The 26,704-nt window shown below is 32.6% G+C and overlaps 2 protein-coding genes across 3 annotated transcripts in view; both read left to right on the top strand.

Annotated features, from left to right (window-relative positions):
• The window catches only part of LOC133199523 (ubiquitin-conjugating enzyme E2 D2B-like), a 236,971-nt gene that overhangs the window by 112,944 nt on the left and 97,323 nt on the right, over window positions 1–26,704 (top strand). The window lies entirely within an intron of this gene.
• LOC133199520 (protein SPMIP2-like) overlaps window positions 348–26,704 on the top strand; it is a 55,823-nt gene continuing 29,466 nt past the window's right edge. The window contains exons 1-5 of one of the 2 annotated variants that reach the window (XM_061335331.1): window positions 348–503; window positions 2,242–2,465; window positions 7,701–7,759; window positions 7,885–7,982; window positions 9,206–9,261. In XM_061335331.1, coding sequence (XP_061191315.1) covers window positions 395–503; window positions 2,242–2,465; window positions 7,701–7,759; window positions 7,885–7,982; window positions 9,206–9,261 — 546 coding nt within the window. In that variant the 5' untranslated portion in view covers window positions 348–394. Of the gene's footprint in view, window positions 504–2,241; window positions 2,466–7,700; window positions 7,760–7,884; window positions 7,983–9,205; window positions 9,266–26,704 lie in introns of both variants that reach the window. The other variant, XM_061335330.1, reaches the window with a different exon arrangement.

Consider the following 26,704-nt stretch of genomic DNA (forward strand, 5'->3'; position numbering starts at 1 on the left):
AACGAAAGAAAACGTATACCTTGATATCAATTATAATAATGTCATTAATTAATGGTGGAATGTTAATTTATTGACCCCCCCCCCCCCCTTCAACTTTTTTGTTTATTTAGTCGATGCGCATCTTCCTCACAATCACATGATGACCGTGAGAACTGTAACCAATACACAATACTGACATGCACAATTCAAAATTATATTTACAAGTCATAGTTAAACGTGTGTAATATAACATACCTTCAAAACTTTTTCGTCCTTCTCGCTAGGCTCTCGCTTTAAACCTCGACTTCCTTAGAAACATTTACATTGTGACGTCACGTTGCTAATCAGCCTGATCGAGGCACACGACGGGTATTTATTAACACGTGTTGCAGGTAAGCGTTTTTGTTTTCAAAGGATGACTTCCACCGAAGATAAACGGATTGCGCCAGGAGAAAGAACCCGAAATTACATTTACAACATTATAGAATCTGATGAGCCATGGAAGGGCAGAATGCTGTTCACAGGTACTTAAATTTTTTTTTAAATATTATTTTGTAAAATTCACATTCTTTCGCCATTGTATTATGATTGCGGGAAAATTCAAAATGTTTTATAGCATGTTGGGGAAAATCAATTTTAAAGGGAAATTGTTGTTAATTAATAATTATCTATTTACAGTTGTTGTCGGTTAAACCTATCCTCTCGGTGTACGCAGACTGCATAGATCGATATCACTAAGTCCTTTGGTGTTTAAATATGCACGTTAATGTTTATCTTGATTGCCATTAAGATTATGACATTTTCAGGTACGCACTGCAATACACGATCCAGCTCTATATATTCGATTTGAAAAATGTTATAAAAACGTCTTAATTTTAACCATGAAGTTAGGAAAAGAACTTTATCTATTTACTTGTCTTTTTTAAGACAATCATAATAATTCAAGCATTTTTTAAAAATTATTTTAATTAAATACAACAACACAGATAATTTCAGGAAAAATATTAATAGCGTTTGTGTCAACATCTTTGTTTGGTTAGAAATAATTTGCGGAATCCCCTTTTTCTTGCTTGAATAAACAATATAAGTACAATGTATATAATTGAATGAATAATAAAAGAATAAATAGTTCTTGTTCCTAAAGCTTTCATCTAGTGAACTGAATTTTGGTGAATTCTATCGTATTTTCTTAACTGGTTTGAATTGTGCCTATCATGGGAAGTAAACAAAAATTGTGTTTACTTTGTGAACGCGTCATTGTTACTTTTTTCAACACTTGATTTAACAGTAGTAGCCAGCATTAGGTTAGGTTCTATTCTACTTGGAATATACTGTTGCTCTTTATTGATTCAACAGGAGGGGCTGTAGATATTTTATGTTCTTGTAATTGACGTTATAAATACTTGACCTATTAGGAAATTTTTTTTTTTCAATTTTATATGATAAACCTTTCACATATCTATAAAGAGCCGGTGACGCGAAACATTAAATGCTTCAGCAATGATGTGTAGAATAAACAATCTAGAATTTATATGGCGTCCTTACCCTTATACTAATTTCATTTAAATGATATTGTATTTGACGAGTCAACTTTGATTAAATGTAATCAAAATGTATAATGGAGTGATGATTGGTTTGTAAGATGTATTTGAGAATCATACTTTCTTTGAGCGATCAGGCATAAACAACGAAAATAGTTTCACTGGTGCTAAATCCTCTTACAAAATAAAATTTCATACACATTGAAGAACTCTGTAAAATGCTTCTAGATGAAAAATATTTAATTTAAGGATGTTTTCTGCTGAGATAAATTGAATTTAATTCTCAATTGACATATCAATTCGATGAATTCATTATTTGAAACAAAATACGAAAAAGAAATATGAGTCAGTGAGTAGCTTTTAAGATACATTTGAAGCGTTGAAAATATATAGGGAAACCAGACTTAATTCTTGGGATTTTTCATTCACTTGTATGAAAAATTTCAGTCCCTGAAAACTTATCTAGATTTAAACTTTTCTTCATATTTTTGAGAAGACTAGCAAAACTACCAAGAGTCAAAATATATAGAAAAAAGAGGGTTACTTGGCAAAAAAAAAAATGCTTATATTGATGGATGAAACGAGAGAAGTTCGATAAAAAATGGCTGATACCTTAGCAGAATACACCCTTAAAGAAAGAAATTTTGAAAATAAGAAAAGTAGATATAAAAAAGAAAACTTAATATTCACAAGTAAATTTTATGTATTCTCGCCTCGCTAGGTCCCGATGGGAACTGTGACCATCGCGTGACTGTGGAACCAGACCATAGACACATCGGGATCGGGACAATGTCTGTGGAGGGAACAAGTGAGGCGGATTATCTGTGGCGACCCGCCTCTTCAACACCCTTTCCCCGACCCCGAACCGCAAACGTCGGAGAGATTGGCTGGGAGGTGCCGAGGAGGACCGACTGGTCCATGCCTCTCACTGGACGACAAGTGATTGTAAGGAAACCATACACAGCTAACTTCATAATTATTATCTCTTTATTCATCCCAAAGATCAGTAAAATCGATAGTACTTTGATTAAGTATTTTTTTCACTTCAAAGGAGATGAAATGGGTTACAAGGTAAATTTAGATACTGATTTGTAAACATATTTTTTATCAACCGCAGCCGACCACAATTGACGTGATTTCAACCCTGGCATCCGGCAAATGTAACCACTTGCACACACATGACGCGAAAGACTATTTTATTTCCTTTGTGCACGAGCCTATAATTTATTTAACGTTATATATACTTATGAGACTTTTTCAACACATGACACGATGTACTTCTTTGTTTGCTTTACACGTTCCTATTATTTAAGGTGTTCAATGTACTCGTCAGACTTTTCAATACATTAACTTTGTGATATTTACAAAAGTAATTTTTCAATGTTCGCAAAAAGTTCTACTTTATTTTCCGTTTGAAAAAAAAAATGTTCAAAAATAATTCAAATATTCATGCTACTGGAAACTTTTTGAGATTCTTGGGCTTTTTGTACATTTCTAATGATAAAAAATATTTTTAAAAAGGTTGAGAAGAAGTAAATTTACATCTGAATTTAAGGCTTCTCGATCGCTTTCTTTAACACTAGTTGATATAGACTTTATGTTAGAATAAAGATAGTGCATAATGATTTTTGCAGCATTCTGTCGGAAGTTAATGTCATTTATAGTTAATTTTCTGTTTTCAATATTATTAGAATTTCATAGACCTGTCATCTTGATAGCTCAATTCCTACTGATATAGAATTTGATCGTTTCAAACGCCAATTGATGAGATCGTAAAAGATATGGCGGGGACGGGTGTTCTGTACTTAAAAAAAAATATCTTAGATAATTGTATTTGCTTAAAAAATAATATAGAAATAAAAAAGACCTGTCTTATCCATTGAAATGTTATAGACTGAAATTCAAAATCCTTTGAATATTTTTTCTTTATCTCTTACTGTACCGACCATCAAACTAAAAAAAAAACAACAGCAAATTTTATCGACTGTATCGTTGTATCTTTAAAAATGCCCTAATGCAGATTTGCCTATAATTTTGTTGTGTGACTTCAACTTAATATATTATCTAAGGAAAATAACGCATTTAAACGTTTACTTCACCCCATCTCCCAAAATGTAGTTTTAAACGGAACACGCATTGATCATATACTTACAATGAAAAGGTTGACTCTTTGGGAATGTTAACTCTATTCTGTAGTACAGATAGTGATGTTAACTCTATTCTGTAGTACAGTTAGTGTTATTATACTTCTGTTAAAATGTTTCCTATATAAAGTTAAGAAGGTAAAATAACTATTTTTCTATAGTCTGAAAATTTCACGTCTAACAAAGCTATACCCCGGGGTATAGTTTGTGTTATTATACTTCTGTTAAAATGTTTCCTATATAAAGTTAAGAAGGTAAAATAACTATCTTTATAGTCTCAAAATTTCCACACATAGCAAAGCTATACCCCGGGGTATAGTTTTTGCTATCCACCCCTCGGAAAATTTTCATGCAATTTTTGCCGCCAATTTTGATTTCCTGTAATCAATCTATAGACTTATGATGTCATCCTGACTTCAGTATCATTGTGACGTCATGTTTTTACTATCGAACTGTAGTATCAGGTAAACCCAACCCTCAGAAATTATGATATACATCAGTATAATAAAACGCTTATCCACTGGCTTTGACTGGGATAGCTCTTTCATCAAACCCTTGACAGGAACTATTCCCCTCGGGCAAGCCCTCGGGGAATAGTTCCTGTCGCGGGTTTGATAAAAGAGCTATCCCACTCACAGCCAGTGGATAAGTGTATACTATCCACCCCTCGGAAAACTTTCATTCAATTTTTGCCGCCAGTTTTGATTTCCTGCGATAAATCTATAGACTGATGATTTCATTATGACTTCAGTAGCATTGTGACGTCATCAGGATTTCAGCTTATTCTTGCAGTGTTATCTTACTCTAAATACTTCCTCAAAACTTTTATAATTATTCTTTTGAACTTTTCATGTTTTGCCTATGACACTGTAGTATCAGCCGTAATCCAACCCTCAGAAATTATAATTTACATCATTATAATAAAACGCTTATCCACTGGCTTTGAGTGGGATAGCACTTTCATCAAACCCTTGACCGGAACTATTCCCCTCGGGCAAGCCCTCGGGGAATAGTCCCTGTCGCGGGTTTGATAAAAGAGCTATCCCACTCACAGCCAGTGGATAAGTGTGTACTGTTAACTCTATTCTGTAGTACAGATAGTACTGTTAACTCTATTCTGGAGTACAGATAGTGCTGTTAACTCTATTATGTAGTAGAGATAGTACTGTTAACTTTATTCTGTAGCACAGATAGTACTGTTAACTCTATTCTGGAGTATAGATAGTGCTGTTAACTCTACTCTGTAGTACAGATAGTACTGTTAACTCTATTATGTAGTACAGATAGTGATGTTAACTCTATTATGTAGTACAGTATACACTTATCCACTGGCTGTGAGTGGGATAGCTCTTTTAACAAACCTGCGACAGGAACTATTCCCCGAGGGCTTGCCCGAGGGGAATAGTTCCTGTCAAGGGTTTGATGAAAGAGCTATCCCACTCACAGCCAGTGGATAAGCGTTTTATTATACTGATGTATATCATAATTTCTAAAGGTTGGATTTACCTGATACTACAGTTCGATAGTAAAAACATGAAAAAAAATAATTATAAAAGTTTTGAACAAGTATTTGGAATAAGATAACACTGCTAGAATGAGCTGAAATCCTGATGACGTCACAATTAATGCTACTGAAGTCAGGATGACATCATAGTCTATAGATAACAGGAAATCAAACTTGACGGCAAAAATTGCATGAAAATTTTCCGAGGGGTGGATAGCAAAAACTATACCCCGGGGTATAGCTTTGCTATGTGTGGAAATTTTGAGACTATAAAGATAGTTAGTTTACCTTCTTAACTTTATATAGGAAACATTTTAACAGAAGTATAATAAATAGTATTGTTAACTCTATTCTGTAGTACAGATAGTGCTGTTAACTCTATTCTGGAGTACAGATAGTGCTGTTAACTCTATTCTGGAGTACAGATAGTACTGTTAACTCTATTCTGGAGTACAGATAGTGCTGTTAAACTCTATTCTGGAGTACAGATAGTGCTGTTAAACTCCATTATGTAGTACAGATAGTACTGTTAACTCTATTATGTAGTACAGATAGTGCTGTTAACTCTATTCTGTAGTACAGATAGTACTGTTAACTCTACTCTGTAGTACAGATAGTATTGTTAACTCTATTCTGTAGTAAAGATAGTGCTGTTAAACTCTATTCTGTAGTACAGATAGTACTGTTAACTCTACTCTGTAGTACAGATAGTGCTGTTAACTCTATTCTAGAGAACAGATAGTACTGTTAACTCTATTATGTAGTACAGATAGTGCTGTTAACTCTATTCTGTAGTACAGATAGTACTGTTAACTCTACTCTGTAGTACAGAAAGTATTGTTAACTCTATTCTGTAGTAAAGATAGTGCTGTTAAACTCTATTCTGTAGTACAGATAGTACTGTTAACTCTACTCTGTAGTACAGATAGTGCTGTTAACTCTATTCTAGAGAACAGATAGTACTGTTAACTCTATTATGTAGTACAGATAGTGCTGTTAACTCTATTATGTAGCACAGATAGAACTGTTAACTCTACTCTGTAGTACAGATAGTGCGGTTAAACTCTATTCTGTAGTACATATAGTACTGTTAACTATATTTTGGTAGTACAGATAGTGCTGTTAACTCTATTATGGAGTACAGATAGTGCTGTTAACTCTATTCTGTAGTACATATAGTGCTGTTAAGTCTATTATGTAGTACAGATAGTGCTGTTAACTCTATTCTGGAGTACAGATAGTACTGTTAACTCTATTCTGGAGTACAGATAGTACTGTTAACTCTATTCTGGAGTACAGATAGTGCTGTTAACTCTATTATGTAGTACAGATAGTGCTGTTAAACATTATTCTGTAGTACAGATAGTACTGTTAACTCTATTATGTAGTACAGATAGTGATGTTAACTCTATTCTGGAGTACAGATAGAACTGTTAACTTTATTCTGGAGTACAGATAGTACTGTTAACTCTACTCTGGAGTACAGTTAGTGCTGTTAACTCTTTTCTGGAGTACAGATAGTGCTGTTAACTCTATTCTGGAGTACAGATAGTACTGTTAACTCTATTCTGTAGTACAGATAGTACTGTTAACTCTACTCTGGAGTACAGTTAGTGCTGTTAACTCTTTTCTGGAGTACAGATAGTGCTGTTAAACTCTATTCTGTAGTACAGATAGTGCTGTTAACTCTATTCCGGAGTACAGATAATACTATTAACTCTACTCTGTAGTACAGATAGTGCTGTTAAACTCTATTCTGAAGTACAGATAGTACTGTTAACTCTATTCTGTAGTACAGATAGTGCTGTTAACTCTATTCTGGAGTACAAATAGTTCTGTTAACTCCTATTTGTAACACAGATAGTGCCGTTATCTCAATTCTGTAGTACAGATAGCACTGTATACGTAGGTGTTGATATTTTAACAGTGTGCTTTCAATGTATAAATGAGTTGATTGAAATTTTTCAAAAAGATGGCTATAAAACGCTGCAAGTGCTTGTAGCGATGATATACTAGTCTTACTAGTACACCCCAATCCTACCTAAAGATTCAATGCATTTTTTTTTCTTGTATTGCCCACAATGTTTATTTCATAGGCTGATATTAAAACAGACCATAGCATACAAATTAAATTTTTCCCCTTTTTTGTATACACAATTAGAATAAAATCTCAAGAAGGTTTGCAGTGAAAGTTTAGTGTAATATTGTTAGGAAAATATTTTATCGCTTGAATACTATTTGGAAAGGTTTCCCCTACCTGAACCAACGAACGTTTTCTCTCTATTTCCATCTCTCGCTTTCCCCTTCTCTCTCTCTTTCTTTCTTTCCCTTTTTCTGGATTTATTCTATATGAATAATTTTGTTCAATACTTATATGTAATTTCAGAAATGTTTATTGTATAAGGCATCCATGCCTGTTTTTCAATCGAAGTTCAGTCTAAATGAATTAGATATTTTTGAAACATTACTTTAATGTAATATTAATATTTGATTTATAGTAATATTGTGTAAATTATTATCGTTTTATAACAGTTGGGAGACTTCCGACAAGAATGTGAAAACAGACATTCGCATCTCTATCAAAATCCTTGGTAAGTCAAGAAGGATAACTCATTTATCTTTCAAGTAAATAGTGATATTATGAAATGAATATGATTTGTCTCTTAGAGAATTTCTTGTTTTTTAATGAAATGAACTTGATTTTTTTTTAATTTAGGTACCCTGGTCCTGGCGAGGAAATTATTCCTGGAACCGATGCTTCCATGGTTATGAACGTTTACCGCCCACACACTGCTCCTGCGCATGCTCAATCAGGTAGTAATCGACCTCGACCTCATTCCCGACGCTCCAGGCTAGCCCCACGGGCCTCACAAATCACGGACTTTTACTCCAAGTCCTTTAATCACAAATACCACGGTATATCGTATGCTTGCGTGGTAACAACTAGATTTGTGCAGATTGTTCATCATCAGCCAACTTCCAGTTATTGCTGTGTCATTAGTTTAATAGCATGCTCTTTCGATGCAAATTTTACATTAGATTATAGATTAATTAGATGTTTCAGTAGCAGAATAGTTGATATACTGAGAGTGATTTCAACTGCTTTTACTTTTGTTTGAATGTGTTTTACTACTTTTCATAATAAACTTGCATGTAAAAGTTTCATCCACATCGAACCTGAAAGTAAGAAGGTGGGCGAACAAGGCGTGCAAAATGCCTATAGCTTTAGATATATAAAAATCATATTAAATTTGTGAATTAAGTATTTAGAGTAAAGTTTTCATTACTTATATTTTTACTCATACTTTGAGGATAAACTTTCAAAAAAAGTGAAGTGAAAACCCACTCATACGGAAAAATTGTGTTATAATATCAGATAATGATCCTTTTTGCCCTCTCTAGTGTGTGTATGCTATTTCATAGGCAAATAAATATCAATCTTTGTGAGATTTTTGCAAATTGTGGAGATTTTACATATAGTATACTTTAATGTTAGATGAAATATCAAAGAAAAAAATTTTGCTAAAATTGATATTTAATTTTTCACCTTTATGTTTGTTGCACCTTAGGCATTTCGCTCGCCTTGTTTGCCCATCTTTTGCTAGTACACATGACAGATTTATATAATAGCAAGTAATCAAGTTTATTCAATTTCTTTTTTATTTGCCTTGAAAAGCAAATACACAATAATTGAGTGGTAACAAAATCTACATGTGAAGCTTTATCTTCAGATTGTCTCTCACAGTCTCTGTCTTCTGTAGATATAGATTACTTATACTTACAAATCAGCATATACTGTGCAGGAATAAATGTACAGAATTATTATGTATACATATGTATGAAAAGAAATACAGCTTACAATAAGCTGTGTTGCTTAATACAAATATTTGCTTAATTTACAAAATTCTATAATATTATTAGAACTTTGAAGTTAAATGATAATATGTTGTCCTAATATAGAAACATTTAATTTATTTAGGTATAATTGATAAGTACAGTTATCAAGACTAAGACAATGATGTTTACTGTAATTCCAGGTCTGGATGATCAAGAATCTACTTCTACAGATACAGCCCAGAACTATGCCTATTAAGTAAGTCTGACATATACCAGAACTATGCCTATTAAGTGTGACATATACCAGAACTATGCCTATTAAGTAAGTCTGACATATACCAGAACTATGCCTATTAAGTGTGACATATACCAGAACTATGCCTATTAAGTAAGTCTGACATATACCAGAACTATGCCTATTAAGTGTGACATATATCAGAACTATGCCTATTAAGTGTGACATATACCAGAACTATGCCTATTAAGTAAGTCTGACATATATCAGAACTATGCCTATTAAGTGTGACATATACCAGAACTATGCCTATTAAGTAAGTCTGACATATATCAGAACTATGCCTATTAAGTGTGACATATACCAGAACTATGCCTAATAAGTGTGACATATACCAGAACTATGCCTATTAAGTAAGTCTGACATATATCAGAACTATGCCTATTAAGTAAGTCTGACATATACCAGAACTATGCCTATTAAGTGTGACATATACCAGAACTATGCCTATTAAGTAAGTCTGACATATATCAGAACTATGCCTATTGATTAAGTAAGTCTGAAATATACCAGAACTATGCTTATTTAATAAGTAAGTCTGACTTATACCAGAACTATTCCTATTGAGTAAGTATGACATTTTAGAATTCTTCCTGTTTATTTATATATTATATCTATGCTTATTGCTTCAGTAAGTCTTCATATCAGGCTATGCAAATTGCTTAAGTAAATCTTTATATCAGGGTATGCCTATTAATGAATGAAATCTTTATATATCAGAACTATGCCTTTTGATTAAATAAATCTGACATGTATCAGAACTATGCCTATTGAATAAGTAAGTCTGGCATATCAGAACTATGCCTATTGAATAAGTAAGTCTGACATATCTGAACTATGCCTATTGAATAAGTAAGTCTGGCATATCAGAACTATGCCTATTGAATAAGTAAGTCTGGCATATCAGAACTCTGCCTATTAGTCCCCTACCGGTGAAACCGGAGGGGACTATAGGTTTCCTCTGAGTCTGTCCATCCGTCTGTCTGTCTGTCTGTCTGTCCCTCTGTCTGTCTGTCAGTCTGTCCCACTTGGTTTTCCGCACTTTTTTCATAATCGCTTGCCGATATTGAGCTGATTTTTGGTATGTGAGCGTATCTTGATGAGTTACAGATCAAGTTTGCATTTCGTTCCGCTTCATTGATTTTTGACGGAATTACGATCTTTTCAATTTTTAAGGGTTTTCCGCATTTTTTTTCTAAACGTTTACAGATATTGAGCTGATTTTTTGTATGTGACTTTACCTTCATTAGTTATAGATTAAGTTTGCTAATGCAATACTCTCAGAATGCATGTTGAATAAGAAGTCTGACATATCAGAACTATGCCAGTATTTTTTTTTTTGTTCGGATCTATACTAGAATCACACCTATTGATTAAATCTAATATATTCTTAAACTTCATAAAAATCCTTACAAAAAAGATACATAGTGGGTTTCAGGAAATGTTCTACAAAACCTCTTTCTTTGCCCCTCACTAAAATATTAACACCAGTGAAGAGAAATTTCAGGAGTACTTTACAACAATCTATTCAATAAGTGGTGTAAATCAAATGTGAATACTTAAAAACTCCAAGGAACTTTTAGAAAATTTCAAATCACAAAATTTTACCAAAATCAATAACATCAAAATATATAACTTTTCAACACTTTATACAACAATTCCCCACGATGAATTAAAGTCCAGGAGAAACTCGAGCATCTTTTAATATCAACCTCTGAGTCCATGTCCTTAGAATCATAATTTTTTTTAATCAAAATAAGTGTGCAGATGACCAATGGCAAGGTATGTTAATTTACGTGTTCCATTTTTATTGAAGAAGCAGTTGTCTATTATGTCAAAAAGCCTGGTCTTTAATTTATCGTGGGGAATGGTAATGTAATGTGTTGAAAAGTTGTACGTCTTGATGCTATTGATTTTGATAAAATTTTGTGATATATTATTGTAAACATATCTTTTTTTTCTTCTTCAAATTTTACCATCTTAATTGAATCATAGTGGGTGACTGAAAACGTCAACACTCGTAACTCTGTATATACACATCCCCTGTTGATATTATGTTCCCCAAACGAAGTTTGGGAACATATTGTTTTTACTCGGTTTCTTCTTCTTCTTATTATTATTAGGGTCTTCCGTCTTCAGCGGAAGACCCTTCTATTATTGTACTGTTTCTTTTTAGGGTCTTCCGTCTTCAGCGGAAGACCCTTCTATTATTCTTAGGTTTCTTTTTTACCTTTATTATTATTATTATTATTATTATTATTCTTTTTTCTCCTTACAAAATTTGTGCAGAGGATTTCTCGGAGATGGCTCGTTCGATTTCATTCAAATTTTCAAGGTAGATGCGTTGACATTTGAAGTTAATTCCGGCAAGTCCGTGAAGGGATATTTACTTCCGGTCTAGAGTTATCGCCCTTTTATTAAAATTCAGAGCACCTCCTTGTCTGCGATGGAACTCAAAAACGGCTTAAGCTAGAGCGCTGAAATTTTCAGTGATGATAGAGGACATCTTGCCATATTGCACCTGGGTTTAGATATTTTCCGGAAGTGGCTAGTATGGAAGCTCGGTAGGGGTCGAAATTTAGGACACGAATCATGAGTGAATTTTTGAGACATTTTGTATCATATCTTTTAAAGTATAATTATTTTGTTAAAACATGTTGAACAATATTTGTGCAGAATAAAAAGATCTGTAACATGATACCAAGAAAAAAGGGCTGACTCATCACATTAGGGGCCAATAGGGGCCGAAAGTCTTTAATCGATAACTCTTAAACAAGCAATATTTTTGTATACATTACTGAAGCAAAATTATTTATCTTAACAAACTACAACTATATATTATGATTTTTACGTCATATGTTACATAAATAAGGGCCACAAGGGGCCAGAATGCTTAATCTTTGAAGCTTTATATCTCGAAAAGGGGAAACATTTTGAAAAGCAATATTGAACAAAAGTTGTTTAGAATGATGATCTCAACAATGTGCATCCTTTGAATTTTTCCTACACAGCCCCTATAAGGACTTAAAGGGACGGCCCCTAAATATTTCAAGTCTACATATCTCAAAAACGAAACGAAACTTCTGAATAGTTGTTGAACAAAAAGTCTTCAGAATTACAAGACCTTTCAAGTGATATCAAGAAAAAGGGGCTGACCCCTCAAATTAGGGGCTCAGAGGGGCCAAAAGTCTTTCATCTATAACTCCTTAACGTTAAATATTTTGATATTAATTATTGAAGCACAAATGTTCATCTTCACAATCTGCAACTATATATCTTAAAATATTCTTCAAATATTACGTAATTAGGGGCCAGAAGGGGCCAGAATGCTTAATCTTTGACGCTTTATATCTCGAAAAGGGGAAACATTTTGAAAAGCAATATTGAACAAAAGTTGTTTAGTATGATGATCTGAACAATGTGCATCCTTTGAATTTTTCCTAATCAGCCCCTATAAGGACTTAAAGGGACGGCCCCTAAATATTTCAAGTCTACATATCTCAAAAACGAAACGAAACTTCTGAATAGTTGTTGAACAAAAAGTCTTCAGAATTACAAGACCTTTCAAGTGATCTCAAGAAAAAGGGGCTGACCCCTCAAATTAGGGGCTTAGAGGGGCCAAAAGTCTTTCATCTATAACTCCTTAACGTTAAATATTTTGATATTAAATATTGAAGCAAAAATGTTCATCTTCACAATCTGCAACTATATATTTTAAAATTTTCTTCAAATATTACGTCATTAGGGGCCATAAGGGGCCAGAATGCTTAATCTTTGACGCTTTGTATCTCGAAAAGGGGAAACATTTTGAAAAGCAATATTGAACAAAAGTTGTTTAGTATGATGATCTGAACAATGTGCATCCTTTGAATTTTTCCTAATCAGCCCCTATAAGGACTTAAAGGGACGGCCCCTAAATATTTCAAGTCTACATATCTCAAAAACGAAACGAAACTTCTGAATAGTTGTTGAACAAAAAGTCTTCAGAATTACAAGACCTTTCAAGTGATCTCAAGAAAAAGGGGCTGACCCCTCAAATTAGGGGCTTAGAGGGGCCAAAAGTCTTTCATCTATAACTCCTTAACGTTAAATATTTTGATATTAAATATTGAAGCAAAAATGTTCATCTTCACAATCTGCAACTATATATTTTAAAATTTTCTTCAAATATTACGTCATTAGGGGCCATAAGGGGCCAGAATGCTTAATCTTTGACGCTTTGTATCTCGAAAAGGGGAAACATTTTGAAAAGCAATATTGAACAAAAGTTGTTTAGAATGATGATCTGAACAATGTGCATCCTTTGTATTTTCCCCAAACAGCCCCTATCAGGACTTAAAGGGATGGCCCCTAAATATTTCAAGTCTACATATCTCGAAAACTGAATAGTTGTTGAACGAAAATTCTTCAGAATTACAAGACCTTTCATGTGATATCAAGACCCCTCGAATTAGGGGCTCAGAGGGGCTAAAAGTCTTTCATCTATAACCCTTTTACAGTAATGTTCATCTTCACGATGTGCTACTATAAATATTTTAAAATCTTCATCAAATATTACGTTTTCTGGTACCATAATGATCAAAATTTTGTTAAACATCACTGAAGCAAATTGTACGTTTTCACTATTTATACATTTATGAACGAAAATCTCAGTCAAATTCGTATCTCATCTTATCAAAAATCGGACGGAAGACCCACTCGTTGCTCGCAACGAGATCGCATCTAGTTCTTATTATTATTATTATTATTTTCCTACACCGGTATCTCAGTAACGGTTCAGTGGATTTTTATGAAACTTTCGGAGATGATAGGGAACGATGTTCCCTCGGGACGTTTTTTTCATTTTTCATAATTTCACTTCCGGTCGCCAAATATGACGTATTTTTGACGTTTTTCTGCAATTCCGGTCTGTCCTACTCCGAAGAAACTGCGCAAAATAGAAATTTGAAATTTTCAGGAATGATAGAATTGTGACCTTGACATGTGCACCTGACTTTTGAAATTTTAAGAAGATGTTTAAATTTTTCAATTTTTAAAGTTAAATTTTTCAAAAAAAAATTTTTAATCCAATTTTAAAATTTTTTATATTGTCAAAGAGATCTTGGCGAGAACTTTCCAAAAATGTATTTGTTTTGCATGTGAGTACATTAATAAACAATATATAAGCTCAGGTGTGTTAGAACACTTGAGTGCAAGTGTACTTTTAGAACTTTTCTTTAAAAAATTATTACTCTTTTATTTCTTGACCGATTTTAAAACTTTTTACACCGTCAAATAGATCTTAACGAGACCTTTCCAACAGTATATTTGGTTTTATTGTAAGTGCACTAATAAAGAAAATATGAGCTCAGGTAAGTTAGCCTTTTGTTTTGACAGGACATGTCAAAATCATTGTCAAGGATACTGGCGTATGGCCGTACTCTTTGATCTTTGGCAGATATCCTTTGATTTCTTTTAAAAAGCATTACTTTTTTTATTTCTTGACCGATTTTAGAACTTTATACACCATCAAATAGATCTTAACGAGACCTTTCCAACAATATATTTCTTTTGTTTGTAAATGCACTAATAAAGAAAATATGAGCTCAGGTATGTTAGCTTTTTTTTGACAGGACATGTCAAACTCATTATCAAGGACACTTGTGGATGACCATACTCTTTGATCTTTGCCGAATATCCTTTTATTTCTTTTTAAAAAATCTTAAATCTTTTATTTCCTGACCGATTTTAAAACTTTTTACACCATCTGATAGGTCTTCCTGTGACCTTTCTTACAGTATATTTGTTTTGATATTAGGTGCAATTTTAAAGAAAATATGAGCTCAGGTGTGTTAGAGAATTTTGACGGCCCATGTATAAGTTATTGATTTTCTTCAGCGACGTTTAATACACAGTGACCTAGAAGAAAGCAAGGACATCCAATTAAGTCTGAAATAGTGATTTCATAATGTACCTGTGATTATGAAAATTTATGTATTCAATTTAAATCATTGAAAAGTTTTGAATACTATGATTTCAAATTTTAAAACCTTTAAAATCGTAAGATTTTGTTATATCCATTAATGTTTAAAGCGGTAAGCTCCTACTTGATGAATTTTTATTACTTCAAAAATTTTCAAATTTGGAATAATTTAAAAGTCTTTAAATATGAAATCAAGGGCATCTAAAATAATGAGAACATGAATAAGAGTGATTTGGAGTCTATTGGAGGTCAAAAAGAGTGAAATTTAAACGATTTAAATTTTTTTTTTAAAAATTCAGAACTGCTTCCAAAGATGGAGAACATCATACAATGAGGCGGAAATCTCTCAAAGGTCAAATAGAGTGAAATTTAATCGATTTAATTTTTTCAAAAAAATTAAATTGAATCCAAATGTTAAAAGAAGGATTATCTCTGTATTTTGAAAGATGTAGTACATCGAACAATGTGTTTTGAATCTCTAAAAGGTCAAATAAAGTGAATTTTGAACGATTTAAATTTTTTTAAAAATTTGAATTGAATCCAAACGTTAAATGAAGGACTATCTCTGTATTTTGAAAGATGGAGAACATCATACAGTGTGTTTTGAAATCTCTCAAATGTCAAATAGAGTGAAATTTAAGCGATTTAAATTTTTCAAAAAATTTAAATTGCTTCCAAATGTTAAAACAAGGACTACCTCTGTATTTTAAAAAAGATGGAAAACATCATACAATGTGTTTTGAAATCTCTCAAAGGTCAAATAGAGTGAAATTTAAGCGATTTAAATTTTTCAAAAAATTAAATTGAATCCAAACGTTAAATCAAGTACTATCTCTGTATTTTGAAAGATGGAGAACATCACACAATGTGTTTTGAAACCTCTCAAAGGTTAAATAGGGTGAAATTCAAACGATTTAAATTTTTCAAAAAATTTAAATTGCTTCCACAAACCCTTAAACTGCAACAAATGATGTTCTCTTCCTTCAAAATATGTAAGTTGACTTTGTTTCTTATTTCAGTGCAATTAAAATTTTTTGAAAAAAATTAAATCGTTTAAATCTCACTCTAATTGACCTTTGAGAGGTTTCAAAACACATTGTATGATGTTCTCTATCTTTCAAAATACAGAGATAATCCTTGTTTTCACATTTGGATTCAATTTGAATATTTCAAAAAATTTAAATCGTTTAAATTCAAATCAATTTGACCTTTGAGAGATTTCAAAACACATTGTATAATGTTCTCCATCTTTCAAAATACAGAGATAGTCCTTTTTAAACATTTGGATTCAATTTAAATTTTTTGAAAAATTTAAATCGTTTAAATCTCACTCTATTTGACCTTTGAGTGATTTCAAAACACATTTTATGAAGTTCTCCATCTTTCAAAATACAGAGATAGTCCTTGTTTTAACAATCAAAATTACATCTCATCGAAATCGGACGGAAGACCCACTCGTTGCTCGCAACGAGATCGGATCTAGTTAAGGTCTTCCGTCTTCACGGAAGACCTTATAGTGATTCTACTGTTTCTTATTATTATTATTATTATTATTATTCTTATTATTATTTTTTTGACTTTCTAATTTTGTGCACGCGATTTCTCAGAGACTATTGAGTGAATTGGGATGAAATTTGCAGGGAAAACGTGTCGTAGGCTGAAGTTATTTTATCAGGGAGCAAATTCCAAAAATCACATCCGGTGCCAAGTTATGGACCATTTCCTGATTTTAAAATGAAATTTTGTCCAGGGATAATCTCAAGAACGGCTAAAGATATCAATGTCAAACTTTCAGGAATAATAGATCGTGATAAAGACTTGCCGGGAAGCTTATTTTTGTACGCCGTCGGCACTTCCTGTCGCTACAGGAAGTGGCTTTCAAAAATCGATTTTTTCATTTTTTTTGTTTTTAAATATTTTTCTGCGATATTAGTAGGGATAATAAAGCGTCTTATCGGATTACTAAATATATAATTTGTTTTAATGTTGATTCAAACATACTCTAGGAATTCGCTTTTTTCGTTTTAAGTCACTTTCTAATTTTGTGCACGCGATTTCTCAAAGACTATTGGATGGATTTAAATGAAATTTTCAGGAATAGTGTGTTGTAAAATGAACTTGATCTATCTGAGAGAAAATTTGGAAATTTACTTCCGGTGCCAAGTTACAGACCATTTTCTGATTTCAAAATGACATTTTGTCCGCGGATAATCTCAAGAACGACAAGAGATATCAATGTCAAACTTTCAGGGATTATAGCTCGTGATAGATACTAGCCGGGTCGCTACTTTTTGTTCGTCGTCGGCACTTCCGGTCGCTTACGGAAGTGATCAAAGAAATCGTAAAATTTCAACTTTTCTTTTTAAAATCAATACTTACATCACGCTATTGCATCTCTTTTGTAGTTTCGAAATATGTTAGTCTCACCGGAAACAAAAACGTCAACTTCCGGTTATAAGAGAAAAGCTACATAATTTGAGTATTTTTCTTTCCCATTAATATCTTCTCTAGTTATTAATGTCTTTTGTAGCATTTGAAATGAATTCTAAATGTGTTATTTAGACTGCAAATATCTAGAGTAACGTCAAGTATCTTAAGCTTTGTAAAATTCACTTCCGGTCGGGTGTTTTTCTGTCCTCAAAATTAGAAGTTGTCTGAGCAAGATCTCGGAAACGGTAAGAGATTAATACACCAAACTTATATGAGCAACAGACCTTGAGATGTAGGCAAAACCATTTGGGTTCAGAGCGTCAGCGTCACTTCCGGTCGTCACAGGAAGTGATCAAAGAAATCAAAATTTTAATTTTTCTTTTTTAAATTAAAACTTGCATCACTTTATTGCATCTCTTTCACTGTTTTGAAATATGTTAGATTCCACCGAAATCAAAAACGTCAACTTCCGGTTTTAGGAGATAAACTACGTTATTTTTATATTTAACTTTCTCATAAATATTGCTTATCGATAAATTACTTGAAATAATTATATGCATGTTGTAGATACTGCAAATGTCTAGAGAAAAGTCAGAGATTTTTCTAAAATTCACTTCCGGTCCTTGTCTACCTGTCCTCAAAATTAGAATCTGTTCTCAAGATACGGCTCGGCAACAGTAAACGACTGAAATCTAAAACTTTCAGGACTGATAGAAGGTCATCACTTTATTTGAATCATGAGAAAATCTTGTATCGCCGTTACTTCCGGTCGTGACAGGAAGTGATGCAAAAAAGCGAATTGTTAATAATTAGCACGTTGGATTTTCACGTTGACGACCAGGGTTAAATCTCCAGAGTGTCTATATTTCTTTTATCACTTTTTCAGCTTGAATTTTCGTTTTGTTTTCAGAATCGGACGGAAGACCTCTCATTGCTCGCAATGAGTTTCTAGTTAAGTCTTCCGTTCACAACGGAAGACTTATAGTGATTGTATTGTTTCTTTTTATTAGGTCTTCCGTTCACAACGGAAGACCTATAGTGATTGTATTGTTTCTTTTTATTATTATTATTATTATTATTATTATTATTCCTCCCAAATTTTGTGAGCGCGATTACTCAGAGATGGTTGGATAGATTTTCACAATTTTTCACATGATAGTAGGCTGATATATGAAGTTTATATAAAATTCCGTTTTTTGAAAAATTCACTTCCGGTCCGAAGTTACGGCCGAATTTCCAATTTTTAAATGGACTTTTGTCCGGAATTTTTCTCGGAAACGGTTTGAGGTAAAGATGTGAAATTTACAGGAGTATTAGATCATGACATTCTCTTTGTTTCGAAGTTGTTTTCGTGTGTTTCCGGTACTTACTGTCCGAACCGGAAGTGAACTTGTGTATGGTCAATTTTAAACTTTTTTGTTTTTTAATATTTTTTCAAGATATTTTTATGTATAACAGAGATTAGTCTACAAATACTAAATATATAATTTGTTTTGAAATCAGATTCCACATTTTGTAGATTTTCGGTACCGTCATTTTCCCTATTTACGTAATGGGCAAAGAAAGATAACTCTGACTTGTAAGTGAGAATAGAACTTTCGAGATAAAGGCTGAAATAGTATCGATGACGTTGTCGATGTCTGCATTCTATTTAGACGTTTCATATTCACTCTCTTCTACATGTAAGAGTACCTTGCTTTCCACATTCAGTGTATAAAGTTGCCACTGCAGTGTAAGACTGTACATATTGACAGTTATTGAAGAATGCATATGTATTTACACATGTATATATATCTAAAATAAACTGATATATGGCAGCTAGCACATTCAAGTAAATATATATTATAGACAGTATACATTTATAGTGATGGAATGTAATCGTAATACAGCTTTAAAGCTTTTTGATATAAACTGAAACCCGTCACTTAAAATTAGGCGAAAAGGCGATTCTTGTGAAATACTCAAAGAGTTAATAAAATATTATGTGAAAAGGCGATTGTGTGTGAATTATGGCTCTGCTAGATGTTTCTTCTGAAAAAGAATTATTACAGTGATAAAAAAAAATGCACAGGTCAATTGATAGGTCGGATAAGTATTAAACTATCTACATTGTACTTCCTTTGAAGCGCCCCACCCCTGTCTTGATTTATATTTGGAGAGGGTGGCGCAAATAGGCGGTATTTAAGTTATACATGTGGTTATAGTTTCTTCATATTCTATAATGGTAGATTTTTTCTCATAATATGAAATTATGATACTGAAATGTTAAATTTAGATGTCGAGAGAGAGAGAGAGAGAGATTCCCTCTTAATCACTCCTCCTATCCATATATACATAGAGCAAAGAAATGTTCTATATCTTTAATAAATGTTCTTTGATTTCAAGGTCAGACATGATCACAACCTGTTTTTTTCTGCTTAAAGTATCACACGAAGTGTTTGGCCTGTCAATCAAAATCACTTGACGCTGTATGAACTGCAGTATTCTATATAAAAGTATTTCGCCTACTACCATTTAAATGGAAAGTACCTTTTACTATAAATAGACTTACTTGATGCATAATTATGCTGTATTGAATTATGGAAACTGACTTTGTGAAATACATGTACATGTACAGAATACGGAACTGCTTCTACATGTAAATTATAGAAAATATTTCTGGGTAAACCTATGCTCTGATTCGGGCTATAAATTCAAGAGAAATACTTTCAAACTGTATACGAGATATCGTCAACATACCTGCACTGCTCTTGCACCTGGTGTGAAGTATTTACCTTGAATACCATCTGGTTCCAATGAAATGCATCTACAATGTACTTATATTCGGGATTCTGTTCATAACTTGAATGAACAACACTTAATAGAAAATAAAGATGTTATCCTAAGAAAATGAGATAATTGTACAATTTATGGATTTTTTTTTAAATTCTAGGCTTAAATTATAAATCAAAATTTATATAAACGAATTTAATGAAATGATGTCCATAAACTACACCCGTTGATTTATATCATTTGTATAATGTTTATATTTTGTTTGTATAATTTAGTCTTTAAAAAACTTTTTAAAAATACTGCGTTTATGGTACATGAACTTTCGGATCATCGGTTTTTCTGTGTAAAACAAAAAATAATTCTCGGATAAATTTTATTGAACAAAGAATAGGGTGAAATAATTCTAACATTCTAAAAAACAAAATTCACCTGGCGTTATTTTTTCTCGCTATTAAAATCATGTATTAAAGAAAGCAAAACAGATTGTCTGGTTCCGCCGTGATTACGCAAGACGAGTAAAAACAAATTTAATTTATAGTATTTACATGTGTAGTATATAGTATTTCATTCAATACATGACTATATTTTTAAGAAGTCACTGTTATTTGTTGCTTTTTTAGTCGGATCTTGTTTTTCTCACTTTTAATCGGCTATGAACCTCCACCACACCCCCACCACCACCCCCCGGCGAATATGCCTCATACAGGATTAAGACTATCATAATTTACATGGTTTCAATTAATTTGCCGATATAGACCTATATTAAAGAAGGGTTATTTTAATAACAGTTAACATAAAGTCTAATAGCAATAATTTATAATTATTTACTCCGAAAAGTTTTATTTATTTATTTTGTGTTCTTATGTATTTTTAACAAAAGAGGATGTAATCATTCAATGTTTGCTAATTTATACGAAGTTTTGAGTATCTGATATATAAATGATAAACAATAGAATGTTAAACGACAGTGATTTTCACCGTTTCCTGTCTAAATCAGAACCCCTGTTTCGTATGGTCAGTTCCTTCGAACTCGTATGAAATCCTGTTACGTAAATTTATTTGAAACTCATAGCAAGTCCTCCTGAACAGATTCCAGACATCTGCAGATTCTGTGGCAAAATCTTTCTAGATATATTTATGCACATCACCTGTTCTTGCTCGCTGACATCGGATTTACGTAATGGCTGGTGGGATGATATTTCCAATAATTTTGATGTCCATCTCTCTGCAGAAATTTGTGCAAGGACAGATGACGAGATATTTCTTTTTCTTCTTGGAAGTAATTCTGTTCATTTACTATCTGGAAAAGATCTTCGGCAGCTTAATGTGACCAACTTTCGATACATACGAAATGTTGCCACGTGTTACAACCGAGCCCTCCAATTCTATCCATAGGTGCTAATTGGTCATCAAAATCAAAGTACCTTAAGTACTGAAAGGGTATTTTTCCAGTTAAATATTGTATGTGTTGTTTTCTTTTCTACATAGAAAAAAGCGAATTCTTACAGATTATATAGAAAAACGGAAGACCTTTTTGTTGCCATGGCAACAAGAGTCTAGTTATTATTATTATTATTCCTCCCAAATTTTGTGAGCGCGATTACTCAGAGATGGTTGGATAGATTTTCACAATTTTTCACATGATAGTAGGCTGATATATGAAGTTTATATAAAATTCCGTTTTTTGAAAAATTCACTTCCGGTCCGAAGTTACGGCCGAATTTCCAATTTTTAAATGGACTTTTGTCCGGATTTTTTCTCGGAAACGGTTTGAGGTAAAGATGTGAAATTTACAGGGGTGTTAGATCATGACATTCTATTTGTTTCGAAGTTGTTTTCGTGTGTTTCCGGTACTTCCTGTCCGAACCGGAAGTGAACTTGTGTTTGGTCAATTTTCAACTTTTTTGTTTTTTAATATTTTTTCAAGATATTATTATGTATAACAGAGGTTATTCTACAAATACTAAATATATATTTTGTTTTGAAATCAGATTCCACATTTTGCAGATTTTCGGTACCCTCATTTTCCCTATTTACCTAGTGTGTAGACAATGGGCAAAGAAAGATAACTCTGACTTGTAAGTGAGAATAGAACTTTCGAGATAAAGGCGGAAATAGTATCGATGACGTCAGAGACATATACACTCTCCATATCAAAATATTGAGACGTTCTATATTCACTCTTCAAAATTTAATTAAGAGTACGTTGGTTACCGCTTCCAGTGCATGTAAAGTTTGAAGTTGCCAGTGTAGTGTAAGTCTGTATTGACAGTTAATTGATTTACACATTCATATATCTAAAAAAAATTAATATATATGCTAGGTAGCTAATTCAAGTAAATATATTATAAGCACTGAATATACATTTATAGTGATGGACAGGCATGCAGTTTTATCTATTTCGTATATTAAGTTCAGAATACGATAGTTATAAGCCTTCTATAATGCAGACGATTTATTATTCTCTATGATTTGAATGCGAAATTATCCCGATTTCCGAGTTTTACTTTCGATATTAAAAAATATTACATACACTCAAAAAAGGAATTAAGCGATAGAAAATTGTAATACAGTACTGTTTTAAAGCCTTTATAAATAAATTGATATCTGCCACTGAAAAGAAAGAAAATCAATCTATAGATTAGATTTGGTTATTGCATGTATATTTGATAAAAGGTTAAATTATTTATGACACATGATCTATACTCTATATACCCAAGGAATTATAAAAGATGTGAAAAGACGATTCTTGGTCATGGATTCTTGTGAAATACTCAAAGAGTTAAAAAAAAATATGTGAAAACGCGATTCTGTGTGAAATAATGGTACGCTATATGTTTCTTTTGAAGAAAAAAAACATGAAAAAAAATTGCACAGGTCTGTTGATATGTGGGATAAGTATACCTGAATGAACACAATTTTATGCAATGATATATAATATATGTACAAGCAACTGACGTCCGTACTTTTCCTTATAATTCATAAAACATAAAACTATCTAATTCCTTTGAAGCCTCCCCCCCCCCCCCCCGTCTTGATTAATAATTGGAGACGTTCGTGCAGCTAGGCATTTGAATTATATATTCGTTTTAGATTTAAATCTGGAACATGTGAATATAATTACCATTTACATGTATACAGAATTTCATATTCTATAATGGTAGATTTGTCATTAAGAAATGTTCAATTTACGTCTGAGAGAGAGAGAGAAAGAGAGAGAGATTCCCTCTTAATCCCGATCCTCCTATCCATTTACATAGACCAAAAATTAGTTCTATATCGGTCACACCCATTCTTTATTAAAGGTTTTCTGATTTCATAGTCAGTCATGGTCACATCCTGTATATTTTTCAGCTTAAAAAGTATCACACGAAGTGCACCTGTGTTGACCTGTCAATCAAAATCACTTGACGCTGTATACACTGCAATTAAGTAGCCTGAGTTCGAAATGATCTTGAAGTATGATCTTTAAGTAAATTTGATGCAATAAACTTGTGAAAGAATAGAATAAAATAAAAAATAAAATATCTCGGTATAATGAACTTCGATTGTGGGACGTGGAGACCGGTCCTTTGGATGAGATCGTATAAATCGAGGTCTCTTGTCGCAGAAGGTGCTGGCATAAAAAAAATTCCTCACTGCTCAATTGCGATAAGTGCCAAAGTATAGGACAAAAATTTGCAGTCTCCACCGGCGAGTGGTGGCATCTCCATGTGAGTGAAAAATTCTGGAGAGAGACGTTAAACAACATACGTATAATCAATCAATCAATCGATTGCTGAAGAATTACTGTAATTGAATAATCTGTCTTATAGGTATGCTGTCAAATCTTGATATTATAAGTTTACAAAACTCAGTGACTTTACGTTTAATGTGATACTAACTTAATTCATTATATTTTTTATAACACCATCACAATTATACCAAAACATATACACAGTGAAGTTTATGATAGTACGGTGTTCGTTCGTCTGTTTGTTTGTCTTAGAAATGATTGCAAACAATTTTTTTTAAAAATTGCAAATGATATACGTATATCTCTTATAGGTGCAAAATGTATTATACAAGATTGATAATGAAAATCAAAGTACCTTAAGTAATGAAAGGACTTTTTTCCAGTTATTTTTTTCTTTCACAGTAAATATGATATGTATGTTTTTTACACAGAAAAAAGCAAATTCTTACAGATTTAGAAGAACGGAAGACTTTTTTGTTGCCATGGCAACAAGAGTCTAGTTAAGGTCTTCCGACTTCCTTCGGAAGACCTTATTGTTTTCCGTCTGTTTTCTATTATTATTATTACTATTATTCTTTTTTTCATAGTTATGGCGATATCTCAGCTGTGAGTGAGCAGATTTCAGAGATTTTTTCGCGGAAGATGCATCATGTAAATATCTCCAGACGTGTTTTTCATTTTTTCAAAAATCACTTCCGTTCGCGATTTTTGGGGAAATTTGTATTTTTTAAATGGCATTTTGTCCAGAATTTTTCTCGACAACGGCTAAAGATATGAAATTGAAACTCAATGAATAAATAGAACATCAAATTCCAATATGGGGAACGACCTTTATTTTTCGTCGTCGGCACTTCCGGTCGCAAACGGAAGTGAATTCAAAAAATCCAATTTTTCAACTTTTTTGTTTTTCAATATTTTTCTTTAGGATTTACAGGGTTTATAAAGTGTTTTACAAGAATTCTAAATATGTATTCAATATTTTGATGCGTGCATTTATTGCAAAGATATGACTGATCCAAACTTTGTCCCACTGTCTGGGGTTCGAATCCTGCTGGAGGTAGTTAATTTTTTTTTCTTTGTTTTTCTCTTTTTTTCAGTTGCTAATGACTTCTCTCTCTTTAAAAACATGTATGGTAGTTTTTGCTGATTTTTAAAAGCTTTTTTGTCAGAGATTCTGTAGAAAACCTTTCGACATATACTGAATATCTTTGCATCTATGATATGTCCTTCTAAAACTATTTTAAGATTTCATTCTTGTCCCCAAAGCTTGACCCATTCAAAAGTTGTCACCCCTTTTGCAATAAAACCTTGTTATCGCTACTCCTTCGAAACCGTAAAACGTAGAGATTCCAAGCCTTCAGCAGTGTCTTCGACTCATTTAATACCCTTTCATTCTATCATTGCAAAAGCATTCTTTGGTCCCTTGTATGAGTTACTGCCCCTGAAAGTTTATGCTGCTTACATTTAATGAACCTTTTTTAAAACGGTGTATCCTAGAGACATGGGACCAACTGCATCGGCATGTTTGACTTTGACCTTGAAATATAGGTCAAGGTCAAAGTCATTTAAAAACATAAGAAATTCCTTATATATGTGTGAAATATAGCAATTCACCAAATGACCTTGAACTTTGACCTTGACCTTTGGCCTTGACATTGGGTCAAATGAAAAGTAAGGACATGCATCCAGCTCCAGTATCAGATAAAAACATAGAAAGTAAAGATTTCCTTGTTTTGTTTTGTTTTGGGTTTTGTTTTTTGTTTTTTTTTGAAATGGCCTTGACCTTTGATCTTGACCCAAAGGTCACAATCAGGCTTAAAGATGTGAAAGTAGTTACAATTCTTAGTTTAAAAGAGGCATAAGATAAATAATTCATCCCCCCCCTTCTTAAAAAAAAATCACATCAACAACAACGCAGAATATTTCTGTAAAATTCAAACCAGACCTCGGATCGACAACATATTTGGTACATTTGTAGTATAGACCTCAGAGAAACTTTCTTGAGAGTTTTACGATGAGTCTTATAAGTTTATAGAAGTCATGAAGTTTCACGGCAAAAACTACAAGTTCTGTTGTGTTTGAAATTAAAGTGCAGGTGAACGAAGAAATGATCTAAACCTTTTATCGGTTATTTCTTCAGATGTCGTTAGTAGCATTCGATTTTCCTGATATGATACGACATTTTAATACCAAGCATTCTCTCTTTCTTTTACATTTGGAATTTATTTGATTTTTATTTAGAATTAATCAGTTTCCAGAAATAGCGATTTTCGGTATATTAAAAACAATTCTCGCTTTCATTGTCGTGTTTCCCTTCTAAAAATGCATGTTGGGAGTTTAATTTGTGCTACACATATTTAATTTAACCCAAAGAAATGCTTATTTAAATGTTTCATATTTATTTCAGGATATTCAGTCAGAAATGTTAAAATCCGAACCCGATCTTTTAAGCTTACAACAAAGCTATTTTCAAAAAATTCAGCATGCTCACAATATCGATGAAT

Source organism: Saccostrea echinata, unplaced genomic scaffold (assembly GCF_033153115.1).
Source record: "Saccostrea echinata isolate AGI-Se365-2 ecotype Australia unplaced genomic scaffold, CSIRO_AGI_Sech_v1 ptg000034l, whole genome shotgun sequence".
Taxonomy (NCBI): Eukaryota; Metazoa; Mollusca; class Bivalvia; order Ostreida; family Ostreidae; genus Saccostrea; species Saccostrea echinata.